Source organism: Bombina bombina, chromosome 1 (assembly GCF_027579735.1).
Source record: "Bombina bombina isolate aBomBom1 chromosome 1, aBomBom1.pri, whole genome shotgun sequence".
Lineage (NCBI taxonomy): Eukaryota > Metazoa > Chordata > Amphibia > Anura > Bombinatoridae > Bombina > Bombina bombina.
In genome coordinates this window covers 57,241,536-57,258,436 of record NC_069499.1, presented here as the reverse complement: position 1 = coordinate 57,258,436, position 16,901 = coordinate 57,241,536, and the positions used below count along the sequence as shown (strand labels likewise).

Here is a 16,901-nt window from a genome sequence, read left to right as displayed (position 1 = left end):
CCGGGTTTAGTGAGGCCATTGCCATGGGCGTCTAACCTGATACAGATCGCAGTAGATTAGAGATATGTATGTCTGTTTAAGAAATACTTCAACTTGAGTGAAACATAAGCATTTACAAAAAATACAGAAAGGATACAGAAAATATATATGGCTAGTGCCCGTTACCATAGTCCTGGACACGCCTCACATGCCGGCATGGGCCAAGAAGCAGTCCATCTCAGCAAGCCCTGTGAAACAAAAAAGAGTTAAGGCAACTAAAAGATTACATGCTCCTATGTTTGCTACTGTAAGTCATCTTGGGGCCTTTCAGGCCGTTGCTGGTCATCCAAGACCGGGGTTGGTACACCCAGGGTGGAGCAAAAAGTGTCCAAGTCCTCTAAGGACCTGTATATGGCCGTAGACCCGTTGTTGGTTGCCACGATGCATGTTGGAAATCCCCACCTGTACTGTATTTTGTTGGTTTGTAAAGTAGTAGTGAGAAACTTCAACTCCCTGCGTTTTTGGAGGGTCGCAGGGCAGAGATCCGAAAACAATTGAAGCGTGATGCCTACATGTTGGATTGGGTGCTTGTTCCTACAGTGGCGCAAAATCTCTTCCTTATTCTTGAAATTTAAAAGCTTAAGGATTACATCCCTTAGGGGTGCTTTGGCTGAGGGTTTCGGGCGTAAGGCTCTGTGAGCTCTTTCTATGCTGACCTCGGGTGACATAGGGGTACCCTTAATTACTCTAAATAAGTCATGCAAGTAGCCCTGCAAAGCAGTGGGGTTAACACTCTCAGGGATGCCCCTGATGCGCAGATTATTCCGCCTCCCGCGGTTATCCAAATCTTCAATTCTTTCTAGCAAATTCTGTATTGTGTTAGTATTGTGCTGTACTTGGGGTATGGTTTCTTTTAATTGGGCCTGCATAGTTGTCTGAGAGTGTTCAATATTTGTGACCCTTTGAGTTAGAACTGATACATCCTTACGCAGTTCACCAAATAAATTTTTGATCTCACTTACTATTTCTTTAATGTCTTGTTTAGACGAGAGATTTTTCAGATCATCTTTTGTGACATTTGGTGCTGGAGGGGCAGCATCTAAAAGAGAATGTTCAGGTTCTGCTGCATTAGACTCAGGCCGAAGTATGTTGTCTTCAGAGGGCTGGGGTTCTATACCTTTCAAATAATGATTTATATTTCTCGTTTTGGAACCCTTTTCCCCCAGGCCAGATTTTTTTATGTGCCATTATGTGTGTATGTTGCACTTATAGAGATGGTTTGTGCAGTCTATAGTGATGATCCAGTCAGGTTGTAGAATAAATGGGGATAGAAAAAGTTAAGATGTGATGCAACTCTGAAGCAGTTTTTTCTATACTTGTTACTGATCAGGCCTCTGGCTGCTATAGTTTTGTGAATTCTTCTGCCTCCTTATAATGTTGCCTGTGTTAACAGTTCTTTTGAAGTGCTTGAGCTGCTATCTCCTGTCTCACCCTCTCTGAGTGCAATGTTCCCAGATCATAAAGTAATGTTTTAATATCAGGCACCTCCCGATCAGACTGGGCCAGTAAACCAACAGAGTGTGATTAATCACTTACCGGATCGTAGGGGTCCCGGTGTAGCTGTGTAGTGACTTAGGTATTAGCACTCCTGTCGGAGGATTCAATGTCACTGCCCCACCCTATTCTGCCAAGGGGCTCTGTGTCGCCTTCCACTTTCGGCGCTTTAGATTCTCCACGTGGGTGACCGCTCCTGCAGTCGGATCAGTGCACTCTAGCAATGGTGGGTAATTCAAAGATGCCTTCGTCGGACAGTGGCACCTCCGCAGGTAGGCCCCTGCACTCAGTCAATGCAAACAAAGTGTGCGCTGATGCGCTCGGCTCCGGATCTTGAGGGGTAACGTATCTCCTCGTTAGACACTGTGGTGTTTGAATGCCGCCTGGGATGAGAGCCCTTTCGGTGCGCGGCTTGCCTCTGGGCACTGTGCGGGCTTGTGGCCTGTAGATGCAGTGGCGTGAGTTGCTCCCCCGTCTTCAAAGCAGCCTTGGGAAAGGATTAGTTCAGTTAGATGTGTCCCCGGTTCAGTTAGGGTATTTATAATATTTGTAGCTCAGTTGTGGGCATTTAGTTAGTGTCGACTAGCTTTTGGCTCAGGAGCTCTACTCGACTGCGGACATTCTCCTGCACAGCCAGGCTTCCGCCCCCTTCAGGTAAGTTTTTATCATTTTTTTTATTTTTTTATTATTGAAGAATCACAAAACAGATAAATACATCTCACATTTACTATACATGGCAGTCATCAATAGAAAATGAATATAGTACAATATCATATTCCATTCATAGGGTTCAATTTATCAAAGTGCGAGCAGACATGATACAATGTAGCATTTCATGTCCGCTGCATACGCTGTCGGCATTTATCATTACACAAGCAGTTCTTGTTAACTTCTTGTACAATGCCGCCCCCTGCAGATTCGCGGCCAATCGGCTGCTAGCAGGGGGTGTCAATCAGCCCGATCGTATAGGATTGGGTGGATTGAAGACCGCAGCCTCAGGGGCAGCGGACAAGTTATGGAGCAGCGGTCTTTAGACTGCTGCTTTATAACTACTGTTTCCGGCGAGCCTGAAGGCTCACGCGAAAATAGGGGCATCAAGCTCCATTTGGAGATTGATAATTCGGCCCCATAGTGTGAAACTGTATAATGTCTGAATTAACATAACCTTTATGGAATCTCAATCTATGGTATTGCTCTTGTGATGAAGTATACGCAAAACCTCAAATCAGTTTTTTCTTTTTTTATGATGGGGCTGTTTGTATTGACCATCTTATAAACACGATTTAGCATAGTAAGAAAAGGGTTTGTATAGGCTGATATCAGCCTTAAAAAGGGAAGCGTATTAACCAACCTGGGGCGGAACTTCCACGGTAGCAAAGGTCGCAGTTGTGACCAGGCCCTTGAGGTCTGCCACAGGGTGGGGGGCCCCAGCAGCACTGTTCCCTCAAACTGACTCCCATGATTTATAAGGTGATTTTTTAATTTTTATTTATTAATATTGTTATTTTACTTATTGTAATAACAGGTGTGTGGCGGTAGTGAGGGCATAGAGCAGGAAAAGAAGACTGCGCACAGCACACAGCAAAAGGTTACACAGCCTATGAGCTGGCTTCTGTAGAGTGAGGTGGGCGGTAGTTGGCAGAGTTGAGCACCACAGCTACTCTGATTTCAAGCCGGGGCCCCCCTCAGTGTAAAGTAAGCTAGTTGTTACACCTGGCTGGCTCAGACAAAAATTTGTGCACTGGCTGCGCTGCAGTAAAGAAAGCTATGGAGGCTCCAGGTATGGGTACTATTCACAGTGTTCTAAACTAAGTCTCCTGCAGTTTGCAGGAGACGTTTACTATTAATAATTTTGACAGGTCTGCCAGGATATGTTACACAGATCGCAGTGACAAACGGACTCGTTTAGTTAGGTTAGATTAACAATCTTCAGTTTAACTGAAAGGAGATTCATGAGATTGTTAATCTGTTATCTGAGCCTTACCCAACCTATGAACTCTGTTTTTTGTATTGACATGTTGATCCCTTCTTGTGCCGTAACGCTGCCTGGTTCCTCAAAGCTTCAGGAATGACCTAACAGCAGCATACTACAATTAGCAATATTTTATGTATTGTATTTGTCTCAGTGATATTTACACGTGTAAAACCTTTCTTATTCACCACACAATCCCATAATCAACAATAAATATATTTCTCTTGTAAGGTGTATCCAGTCCACAGATTCATCCATTGGACTGGAAGCTGCAAAAGGATCACCCACAGCAGAGCTGTCTATATAGCTCCTCCCCTAACTGCCACCGCCAGTCATTCTCTTGCAGCTCTCAACAAGAAAGGAAGTATCAAGAGAGATGTGGTGAATTAGTGTAGTTTATCTTCAATCAAAAGTTTGTTATTTTTAAACGGTACCGGCGTTGTACTGTTTTTACCTCAGGCAGAAATTAGAAGAAGAGTTTTGCCTGAGGTTTTTGATGATCTTAGCAGGTTGTAACTAAGGTCCACTGCTGTTCTCACACATAACTGAAGAGTATGGGGAAACTTCAGCTGGGGGAACGGCCTGCAGAATTAACTGCTCTGAGGTATGTTCAGTATATTTTTTTCTAGAGATATGATAAGGTCTAGAAAATGCTGACAGTGCCTGATATATTTAAGGTAAGCCTGATTGCAGTGATTTAACAAACGACTGGCATCATGCTTGCAGTAAAGGGTAATATTCATGTTACTTGCTCTTATGGCTTAGTATGTAAAACGTTTACATGATATATAAAGAACGTTTTTTACTAAGGGTGATAAATCTTTATTTGGGGCCTAGGTTTTCCACATGGCTGACTAGATTTCTCCTAGGAGTAGTTATTTATGGCCCTTTCACTTTGAGTGCATGGTGGGAGGGGCCTATTTTCACGCTCTAATTGCGCAGTAGTTTTTACATTCTGAGACATCCAGCTTCCCTGAAGGAGTCCTCTGACATATTGGACCTATGTAAAAGGTTTTTGTGCCTACAAAAGTCGTTTTATGGGAAGGTAGGAGACACAGTAGAGTTGTGGCAGTTTGCTTGTGACTGTTATAACGGTTTTACTGTTTTTCTGCTATTTTAGTCTATTATACACACTGTAAAAATTTCGTAGAGTTAACTGCTTTTTTTCACTGTTTTGCAGTTTTTGTGTTTGTTTTTTTCCCTTAAAGGCACAGTACCGTTTTTTATATTCTGCTTTTTCACATTAATTAAAGTGTTTTTCAAGCTTGCTGGTCTCATTACTAGTCTGTTAAACATGTCTGACATAGAGGAAACTCCTTGTTCATTATGTTTAGAAGCCATTGTGGAACCCCCTCTTAGAATGTGTACCAAATGCACTGATCTTACTATAAGTTATAAAGACCATATTCTGGCTTTAAAAGATTTATCACCAGAGGAAATTGACAAGGGGGAAGTTATGCCGACTAACTCTCCCCACGTGTCAGAGCCTATAACTCCCGCTCAAGGGACGCCAAGTACATCTAGCGCGCCCATTGCGTATACTTTACAAGACATGGCGGCAGTAATGAATCATACCCTTACAGAGGTATTGTCCAAACTGCCAGGGTTACAAGGAAAGCGAGACAGCTCTGGGGCTAGAACAAATATAGAGCTCTCTGACGCTTTAGTAGCTATGTCTGATATACCCTCACAATGTGCAGAAGCCAAAGCAGGAGAGCTTCTATCTGTGGGTGATTTTTCTGACTCAGGGAAGACACTTCAACCTGATTCTGATATGTCTACATTTAAATTTAAGCTTGAACACCTCCGCGTGTTGCTCAGGGAGGTTTTAGCAACTCTGGATGACTGTGACGCCATTGTAGTCCCAGAGAAATTGTGTAAATTGGATAAATACTATGCAGTGCCTGTTTACACTGATGTTTTCCAATACCTAAGAGGTTTTCAGAAATTATTACTAAGGAATGGGATAGATCAGGTGTACCGTTCTCTCCCCCTCCTGTTTTTAAAAAGATGTTTCCTATAGATGCCGCTACACAGGACTTGTGGCAAACGGTCCCTAAGGTGGAGGGAGCAGTCTCTACCCTAGCGAAGTGTACAACTATCCCTGTCGAGGACAGTTGTGCTTTTCTAGATCCAATGGACAAAAAATTAGAGGGTTACCTTAAGAAAATTTTTATTCAACAAGGTTTTATTCTCCAGCCCCTTGCATGCAGTGCCCCTGTCACTGCTGCTGCAGCCTTCTGGTTTGAGTCTCTAGAAGAGGCTCTACAGGTAGAAACACCATTGGATGAAATACTTGACAAGCTTAAAGCTCTTAAGCTAGCCAATTCATTTGTTTCTGACGCCGTTGTTCATTTAACCAAGCTAACAGCTAAGAACTCAGGTTTTGCTATTCAGGCGCGTAGAGCTCTATGGCTTAAATCCTGGTCAGCTGACGTTACTTCAAAGTCTAAGCTTCACAACATTCCCTTCAAGAGGCAGACCCTATTCGGTCCTGGACTGAAGGAGATCATTTCTGATATTACGGGAGGAAAAGGTCACGCCCTTCCTCAGGATAGGTCCAACAAATTAAGGACCAAACAGACTCATTTTCGTTCCTTTCGAAACTTCAAGAGTGGCGCAGATTCAACTTCCTCTAATACAAAACAAGAGGGAACTTTTGCCCAGTCCAAGCCGGTCTGGAGACCTAACCAGGCTTGGAACAAAGGAAAGCAGGCCAAAAAACCTGCTGCTGCCTCTAAGACAGCATGAAAGATCAGCCCCCGATCCGGAAACGGATCTAGTAGGGGGCAGACTTTCTCTCTTCGCCCAGGCTTGGGCAAGAGATGTCCAGGATCCCTGGGCATTGGTAATTGTGTCCCAGGGATATCTTCTGGACTTCAAAGCTTCTTCCCCAAAAGGGAGATTTCATCTCTCACAATTATCTGCAAACCAGATAAAGAGAGAGGCATTCTTACATTGTGTTCAAGACCTCCTAGTTATGGCAGTGATCCACCCAGTTCCAAAGGAGGAACAGGGGCAAGGCTTCTATTCAAATCTGTTTGTAGTTCCCAAGAAAGGGGGAACCTTCAGACCAATCTTAGAGCTCAAGATCCTAAACAAATTTCTCAGGGTCCCATCCTTCAAGATGGAGACTATTCGAACCATCCTACCTATGATCCAGGAGGGTCAATATATGACTACCGTGAACTTAAAGGATGCTTATCTTCGCATTCCGATACACAGAGATCATCATCGGTTTCTCAGGTTCGCCTTCCTAGACAGGCATTACCAGTTTGTGGCTCTTCCCTTTGGGTTAGCTACGGCACCAAGAATCTTTGCGAAGGTTCTAGGGTCACTCCTAGCGGTCCTAAGGGTATAGCAGTAGCCCCTTACCTAGACGACATTCTGATACAGGCGTCAAATTTTCAAATCGCCAGGTCCCATACGGACATTGTTCTGGCATTCCTGAGGTCTCATGGGTGGAAAGTGAATGAAGAAAAGAGTTCTGTATCCCCTCTCACAAGAGTTTCCTTCCTAGGAACTCTGATAGATTCTGTAGAAATTAAGATTTACCTGACAGAGGCAAGGTTGTCAAAACTTCTAAATTCCTGCCGTGTTCTTTATTCTACTTCTCGCCCTTCAGTGGCTCAGTGTATGGAAGTAATCGGCTTAATGGTAGCGGCAATGGACATAGTGCCGTTTGCCCGCCTACATCTCAGACCGCTGCAACTCTGCATGCTCAGTCAGTGGAATGGGGATTACACAGATTTGTCCCCTCTACTAAATCTAGATCAAGAGACCAGGGATTCACTTCTCTGGTGGCTATCTTGGGTCCATCTGTCCAAGGGTATGACCTTCCGCAGGCCAGATTGGAATATAGTAACGACAGATGCCAGCCTTTTGGGCTGGGGTGCAGTCTGGAACTCCCTGAAGGCTCAGGGCTCGTGGACTCAGGAGGAGGCTTTCCTTCCGATAAACATTCTGGAGCTAAGAGCGATATTCAGTGCTCTTCAGGCTTGGCCTCAGCTTGCTGCGGTCAGGTTCATCAGATTTCAGTCGGACAATATCACAACTGTAGCCTACATCAACCATCAAGGGGGAACAAGGAGTTCCCTAGCAATGTTGGAGGTTTCAAAAATAATTCTATGGGCAGAGGTTCTTGCCATCTATCAGCTATCCATATCCTAGGAGTAGAGTACTGGGAGGTGGATTTTCAAAGTCGGCAGACTTTTCATCCGGGGGAGTGGGAACTCCATCTGGAGGTGTTTGCACAGTTGATTCAACTTTGGGGCAAACCAGAACTGGATCTCATGTCGTCTCGTCAGAACGCCAAGCTTCCTTGTTACGGATCCAGGTCCAGGGATCCCAAGGCAGCGCTGATAGATGCTCTAGCAGTGCCTTGATCCTTCAACCTGGCTTATGTGTTTCCACCGTTTCCTCTGCTCCCTCGTCTGATTGCCAAGATCAAGCAGGAGAGAGCTTCAGTGATTTTGATAGCACCTGCGTGGCCACGCAGGACTTGGTATGCAGATCTGGTGGACATGTCACCCCTTCCACCATGGACTCTGCCGCTGAGGCAGGACCTTCTACTTCAGGGTCCTTTCAACCATCCAAATCTAATTTCTCTGCGTCTGACTGCTTGGAGATTGAACGCTTGATTTTATCAAAACGTGGTTTCTCCGAGTCAGTCATTGATACCTTGATTCAGGCTCGAAAGCCTGTCACCAGGAAAATCTATCATAAGATATGGTGTAAATATCTTCATTGGTGTGAATCCAAGGGTTACTCATGGAGTAAAGTCAGGATTCCTAGGATATTATCTTTTCTCCAAGAAGGATTGGAGAAGGGATTGTCAGCTAGTTCCTTAAAGGGACAGATTTCTGCTCTGTCTATTCTTTTGCACAAGCATCTGGCGGATGTTCCAGACGTTCAGGCGTTTTGTCAGGCTTTAGTTAGAATCAAGCCTGTGTTTAAACCTGTTGCTCCGCCATGAAGTTTAAATTTAGTTCTTAAAGTTCTTCAAGGGGTTCCGTTTGAACCTCTGCATTCCATAGATATCAAGCTTTTATCTTGGAAAGTTCTGTTTATCTTGGAGAGTTTCAGAGTTATCTGCCTTACAGTGTGATTCCCCTTATCTGATCTTCCATGCAGATAAGGTAGTTTTGCGTACCAAACCTGGGTTTCTTCCTAAGGTGGTATCTAATAAGAATATCAATCAGGAGATTGTTGTTCCGTCACTGTGTCCTAATCCTTCTTCAAAGAAGGAACGTCTATTACACAATCTTGACGTGGTTCGTGCTTTAAAGTTTTATTTACAAGCTACTAAGGATTTTCATCAAACATCTGCATTGTTTGTTGTCCACTCTGGACAGAGGAGAGGCCAAAAGGCTTCAGCAACTTCTCTTTCTTTTTGGTTAAGAAGTATAATCCGCTTAGCTTATGAGACTGCTGGCCAGCAGCCTCCTGAAAGAATTACAGCTCATTCCACTAGAGCGGTGGCTTCCACATGGGCTTTTAAAAATGAGGCTTCTGTTGAACAGAGTTGTAAGGCGGCAACTTGGTCTTCGCTTCATACTTCTACAAATTTGATACTTTTGCTTCTTCGGAGGCTATTTTTAGGAGAAAGGTCTTACAGGCAGTGGTGCCTTCCGTTTAAGCCCCTGCCTTGTCCCTCCCTTCATCCGTGTCCTATAGCTTTGGTATTGGTATCCCACAAGTAATGGATGAATCCGTGGACTGGATACACCTTACAAGAGAAAACAAAATTTATGCTTACCTGATAAATTTATTTCTCTTGTGGTGTATCCAGTCCACGGCCTGCCCTGTCTCTTTAAGGCAGGTGTTTTTTTATTTTAAACTACAGTCACCACTGCACCCTATAGTTTCTCCTTTCTCTTGCTTGTCTTCGGTCGAATGACTGGAGGTGGCAGTTAGGGGAGGAGCTATATAGACAGCTCTGCTATGGGTGATCCTCTTGCAGCTTCCTGTTGGGAAGGAGAATATCCCACAAGTAATGGATGAATCCGTGGATACACCACAAGAGAAATAAATTTATCAGGTAAGCATAAATTTTGTTTTACTTAATGGAAGCAGCAATAATTTATTGTCTTAATAGCAAAGCACACTGAAAGAAAGAATGAGACAAGATAATACAATGCTTCTATAATAATGAGTGTGTTTATTTGTGTGTATATATGTGTGTGTGTGTATATGATTGTGTTTATGTATGTCTGTATGGATGTGTGTGTGTGTTTATATGTGTGTCTGTATGTGTGAGTTAATATCCGTATGTCTGTGTGCATGTATATATGTGTGTATCTGTGTGCGTGTATATATGTGTGTGTAGATATATATATGTATGTGTGTCTATATATATATGTATATATGTATATATATATATATATATATATATGTAGATATATATATGTGTGTATATATATATATCTGTATTTGTGTGTATATGTATGCGTGTGTCTGTATGTGTGTGTATATATGTGTATGTGTGTGTATATATCTGTATATGTGTGTATATGTATGTGTGTATATATCTGTGTGTATGTATATATATATATATATATATATATATATATATGTGTGTGTGTATATATATATCTGTATTTGTGTGTATATGGATGTGTGTGTCTGTATGTGTGTGTATATATGTGTATGTGTGTGTATATATCTGTATATGTGTGTATATGTATGTGTGTATATATCTGTGTGTATGTAATATATATATATATATATGTGTGTGTGTGTGTATATATATCTGTATTTGTGTGTATATGGATGTGTGTGTATATATCTGTATATGTGTGTATATGTATGTGTGTATATATCTGTGTGTATGTATATATATATATATATATATATATATATATATATATATATATATATGTGTGTGTGTGTGTGTGTATATCTGTATTTGTGTGTATATGTATGCGTGTGTCTGTATGTGTGTGTATATATGTGTATGTGTGTATATATCTGTGTGTATGTATATATATATATATATATATATATATGTGTGTGTGTATATCTGTGTTTGTGTGTATATGGATGTGTGTGTCTGTATGTGTGTATATATGTGTATGTGTGTGTATATATCTGTATATGTGTGTATATGTATGTGTGTATATATCTGTGTGTGTGTGTGTGTGTGTATATCTGTATTTGTGTGTATATGGATGTGTGTATATATGTGTATGTGTGTTTATATATCTGTATATGTGTGTATATATATGTGTGTGTGTATCTGTATTTGTGTGTATATGGATGTGTGTGTCTGTATGTGTGTATATATGTGTATGTGTGTTTATATATCTGTATATGTGTGTATATATATGTGTGTGTGTATGTGTGTGTATATATGTGTATGTGTGTATATATCTGTATATGTGTGTATATGTATGTGTGTATATATCTGTGTGTATGTATATATATATATATATATATATATATGTGTGTGTGTATATATATCTGTATGTGTGTGTATATATCTGTATATGTGTGTATATGTATGTGTGTATATATCTGTGTGTATGTATATATATATATAAATATATGTGTATGTGTGTATATATATCTGTATATGTGTGTATATGGATGTGTGTGTCTGTATGTGTGTATATATGTGTATGTGTGTTTATATATCTGTATATGTGTGTATATATATGTGTGTGTGTATGTGTTGTGTTTATATCTATAAGTTATGATTATCTCCTTATGTGTATGAATATTTACAAAACCTGTACACAGTGTACCTCAAGATTGTCAGCAGGTGATGTCCACCATTAAAAAAACAACAACAACAAATAAATCTGCCAAAATACATCAGAAATGTGCTGCAGCCCATTTAAGTCAGAGCTATGGGCCTTTAAGCAATCTTTTGTTTTGCTAGCTTGATCAAACCTAAATATAAAACGTTCTACTCTTCTAAAGGATTTAGAAAACTTGAGGTTCCAAACCAGAAAAAAGAGAGGTTATAAATGCTTAAAACTGTGTAAATGTTTCCCATGGAGATTACCTGTAAAATAACAATGGGGATGTGAATTTGTGAGGGATAGATATACATATTGTGTTTTTTGTTTGTTTCTTTTTTTTAAAGTAAATGTATCAAAATCATGCCTTTTTTTTGGGGGGGGGCATAATGGATTCTTGCACTAAGGCTCTGAGTTTTCTAGTTACGCCTCTGTAACCAACTATATACAGTGGGGCAAAAAAGTATTTAGTCAGCGACCAATTGTGCAAGTTCTCGCACTTAAGAAGATGAGAGAGGCCTGTAATTTTCATCATAGGTATACCTCAACTATGAGAGACAAAATGTGGAAACAAATCTAGACAATCACATTGTCTGATTTGGAAAGAATTTATTTGCAAATTATGGTGGAAAATAAGTATTTGGTCACCTTAAAACAAGCAAGATTTCTGGCTCTCACAGACCTGTATCTTCTTCTTTAAGAGGCTCCTCTGTCCTCCACTCATTACCTGTATTAATGGCACCTGTTTGAACTTGTTATCAGAATAAAAGACACCTGTCCAGAACCTCAAACAGTCACACTCCAAACTCCACTATGGTGAAGACCAAAGAGCTGTTAAAGGACACAGGATACAAAATTGTAGACCTGCACCAGGCTGGGAAGACTGAATCTGCAATAGGCAAGAGGTTTGGTGTGAAGAAATCAACTGTGGGAGCAATAATTAGAAAATGGAAGACATACAAGACCACTGATAATCTCCCTCGATCTGGGGCTCCACGCAAAATCTCACCCCGTGGGGTCAAAATGATCACAAGAACGGTGAGCAAACATCCAAAAACCACACGGGGGGACCTAGTGAATGACCTGCAGAGAGCTGGGACCAACGTAACAAAGCCTACCATCAGTAACACACTACTCCGCCAGGGACTCAGATCCTGCAGTGCCAGACGTGTCCCCCTGCTTAAGCCAGTACATGTCCGGGCCCGTCTGAAGTATGCTAGAGAGCATTTGGATGATCCAGAAGCGGATTGGGAGAATGTCATATGGTCAGATAAATCCAAAGTAGAACTGTTTGGTAGAAACACAACTTCGTCGTGTTTGGAAGAGAGAGAACACCATACTTACTGTGAAGCATGCTTTGGGGCTGTTTCTCTGCAAAGGGAACAGGACGACTAATCCGTGTACATGAAAGAATGAAAGGGGCCATGTATTGTGAGATTTTGAGTGCAAACCTCCTTCCATTAGCAAGGGCATTGAAGATGAAACGTGGCTGGGTCTTTCAGCATGACAATGATCCCAAACACACCGCCCAGGCAACGAAGGAGTGGCTTCGTAAGAAGCATTTCAAGGTCCTGGAGTGGCCTAGCCAGTCTCCAGATCTCAACCCCATAGAAAACCTTTGGAGGGAGTTGAAAGTCTGTGTTGCCCAGCAACAGCCCCAAAACATCACTGCTCTAGAGGAGATCTGCATGCAGGAATGGGCCAACATAGCAGCAACAGTGTGTGACAACCTTGTGAAGACTTACAGAAAACGTTTGACCTCTGTCATTGCCAACAAAGGATATATAACAAAGTATTGAGATGAACTTTTGATATTGACCAAATGCTTATTTTCCACCATAATTTGCAAATAAATTCTTTCCAAATCAGACAATGTGATTGTCTGGATTTGTTTCCACATTTTGTCTTTCATAGTTGAGGTATACCTATGATGAAAATTACAGGCCTCTCTCATCTTCTTAAGTGGGAGAACTTGCACAATTGGTGGCTGACTAAATACTTTTTTCCCCCACTGTATATATATGTACTATTTGAACTCGTGGTGGGGTATTTTGCAATAGGGGTTGTGGTGGTTTAGTGGTTAATAGTGTAGTGGGGTAGTTTGCGATGGGGTTTTTGGAGGATTAAGGGTTAATAGTGTAAAGGGGTAATTTGTGATGTGGGTGTGTGGTGGTTTAGGGGTTAATAGAGTAGTTTAGTGCAACTGTTTAAAAAGTTTGAGCATTAAATTTTGGCAATCAACGCCGCCCATAGAAAATATGGGGAGCATAAATAACCACGAGTTAGTGTTAACAAATTTGCAGCAATTTAAACAGAGTGCCACTTGTAATATGGATTTGAGCGTAAAAAACACTGCTCCTCACACTTAAGATAGTGCTCCACTTGTAATGTAGCCCAATATCTCCTAACTCGTCTCCAGATACTATTGCTCCCATCCCCTACGCTCTGCTCATGACCTCCTTTCCTCCTCTCTTGTTACCTCCTCACATTCCCGTCTACAAGAATTCTCCAGATTAACCGCTATTTTGTGGAACTCTCTGCCTCGCTCCACAGACTCCCCCCTAGTTTAAAGGGACACTGTACCCAAATTTTTTCTTTCGTGATTCAGATAGAGCATGCAATTTTAAGTAACTTTCTAATGTACTCCTATTATCAAATTTTCTTCATTCATTCATTCATGCTGGCCCATTTTTGGTGAAAAACCTGGGTTGTCCTTGCTGATTGGACAGCACCAATAAACAATTGCTGTCCATGGTCTGAACCACAAATTTGCTGGCTCCTTAGCTTAGATGCCTTCTTTTTCAAATAAAGATATCAAGAGAACGAAGAAAAATTGATAACAGAAGTAAATTAGAAAGTTGCTTAAAATTGCATGCTCTATCTGAATCATGAAATAAAAAATTTGGGTTCAGTATCCCTTTAAGTCCTTAAAGACTCTACTGTTCAGGAATACATATAATATACACTAACATTTTCTTATCTTAGTTCCTATTGTCCTTTTGTCACCCCCTTGAGCCCCCTTAGCATGTAAACCTGAGAGCCCAGCTGCTTTGTAGGTCACCTTCATAAGAGGTGATTTACAACAGAGCAACTCTTGGCAGAGCCCTGTTTTGCATAATTGTTGCGTTGCATATTAAACCCATGTTTATAGCGCTGCAGAATATGTTGCCGATCTGCAATTAACTGATAATAATAATATTAATAACTGGTCTCTAATTGGGTACATAGCACTACACCCGGTCGTAAACATCCTTCACATTTATTCTTCTCTAATGATTCTTTATATCTCTTAGAGACCTTGTGGACACACGAAAAGAAATGATGAAAGAGAAGCGGAAGGAACAGCGCCGGAGGGAAAGACGAGAACGTCAAGAAAGACAGAGGAGCCAACGAACACTAAGATCATTCCACAGAGCTGTGAGGGCCCTCACACCTCCTCCTCCATCCAGGGGTGCTTTAGGTCACAATTCCAACCACCAACCTAAAACATCAAGAGCAGCCATAACCTGCCACTCTAGTCCCCCTACTCAGCTTGCTAAATATACAGAGGTCCATGACCTAAAAACACGTCCTGCAACATCTAAAATATTCATAGGGCACAGAACCAGCCCCACTGCTACATCCTTAGGGATGATGGACCACAGTACTGTCACTGGAACTCCCCACAGTTCATGGTATGAAAAAGGAGAACTTAGAACTAATGGCAGTTCAACCTTCAGCTGGAGTGGGGTCACAGATGGAGGAAAGACCCCATTGAAGCCGCAATCTGAGAATTATTACCATTCACAAGGAAGTCTGGAGTCTGAGTGGGCTTCTGAGCCTCTTACTTCTCAGAAGGGAAGCCCCTCCTACAACACTGTGTGACCAAAATAGGGTTCCTAGCTGTTCTCCACAAAAATACTAACCCGCCAGTGAAAGAGATAGGTGGGGTAGTGATAAGACCTCAGATCAAACCCATGACCCTGCTGCTCCTATCAGTCAAATGCCCAAATCTTACTACAGATCAGACCTATGACCCTTAAAGGGACACTCAGGTCAAATCAGATAGAGCAGCAATTTAAAAAAAAACTTTCCAATTTACTTCCATTAACAAAATGTACACAGTATTTTTATTTTTAATTTTTTTGAGTCACCAGTTCCTACTGAGCATGTGCAAAAATTCACAGTATATATGTGTATGCATTTGTGATTGGCTGATGGCTGTCACATGGTACAGGGGGAGTGGAAATAGACAAAACTTTAAAATTTGTCAGAAAAAAAATCTACTTCTTATTTGAAGTTTAGACTAAAGGGCCGATTTAACAAATGTTGGACGGACATGATCCGCTATAGCATATCATGTCCACCCGACATCACTAAATGCCATTTAACATTGCACAAGCATTTCTAGTGAAATGCTTGTGCAATGCCTCCCCCTGCACATTCGCGGCCAATCTAGTGGTCGCTAGCAGGGGTTGTCAATCCTTTGTCAGCCTCTGTCAGTTTTATGCCAACATCATACATCATATTCAAAGAATCCCACCTAGGTTTTCATTTTCTATATAGTTTACATACTATTGCATTACACGTTATCAGCGTGCGATAAACTTAGCAGGTGATATGCACAAAACAAGCCTTTTTGACATGTTTGTCTCTAACCATTGCTATTGTATAGTCAGTTGGTATTGGGGTGGTAAAAAAAATCTACATCTGTAATAGACCTATATATGGTATCTCATACTCACATTTTCGTGATTGTAACTTACAGTACTTTCATCTTTTTAAACAGTATTTCTATCGGCAATCGCACCGTAGTCATCTGAATATAAAGGGACAGTCTACGCCAACTTTCATATAACTGCATGTAATAGACACTACTATAAAGAAGAATATGCACAGATACTGATATACAAATCTAGTATAAAACCTTTTATAAACTTACTTAGAAGCTCCCAGTTTAGCACTGTTGATGAGGTTAGGCTGGGACACCCAGTGAAAGGGGCTGGGAAAACAGAAATATCAGACACTCCCCCCCTTCCCTGCATATGAAAAGACAGACTCAACAAACAAGAGCAGCAGGAATCTGTAGACTTCAGTCTATGGTGCCTATCTATCAAGCTCCGAATGGAGCTTCACGTCCCGTGTTTCTGGCGAGCCTGCAGGTTCGCCAGAAACAGCAGTTATGAAGCAGCGGTCTAAAGAACGCTGCTCCATAACCCTGCTCTGATGAAGCGGACAGGAATCTCCGAAATTCAACCCGATCGAGTACGATCTGGTTGATTGACACCCCCCTGCTGGCTCTGCAGGGGGCGGCGTTACACAAGAGCTGCTGGTACAATGCTGAATACGGAGAGCGTATTGCTCTCCGCATTCAGCGATGTCTGTCGGACCTGATCTGCACTGTTGGATCAGGTCCGACAGACATTTCATAAATAGGCCTCAGTATCTAAAACTTTGGGGCTTGGTTAGGAGTCTGAAAATCAGCACAATGTTATCAAAAAATAAGCAAAACCCAGATGGGCTATATAAATGGATCATTTACAGAGCATTTATGCAAACAAAAATCTAGTGTACAATGTCCCTTTAACCATTTTCTTCTCCATCTTGTTTATGGGAAAACGAGATCTTTTGCACAGGTTTTTCAAAAATATTATGCAAAGTCAAACGTCATCCTA

At 41.5% G+C, this 16,901-nt stretch overlaps 1 protein-coding gene across 1 annotated transcript in view; it reads left to right on the top strand.

Moving 5' to 3' along the window:
- The window catches only part of LRRC74A (leucine rich repeat containing 74A), a 167,215-nt gene extending 150,924 nt beyond the window's left edge, over nucleotides 1-16,291 (top strand). Inside the window, exon 13 of the mRNA XM_053706018.1 lies at nucleotides 14,541-16,291. Within this exon, the coding sequence (XP_053561993.1) occupies nucleotides 14,541-15,111 (571 nt within the window). The 3' untranslated portion in view covers nucleotides 15,112-16,291. The remainder of the gene's footprint in view (nucleotides 1-14,540) is intronic.
- The last annotated feature ends 610 nt before the right edge of the window (nucleotides 16,292-16,901 follow it).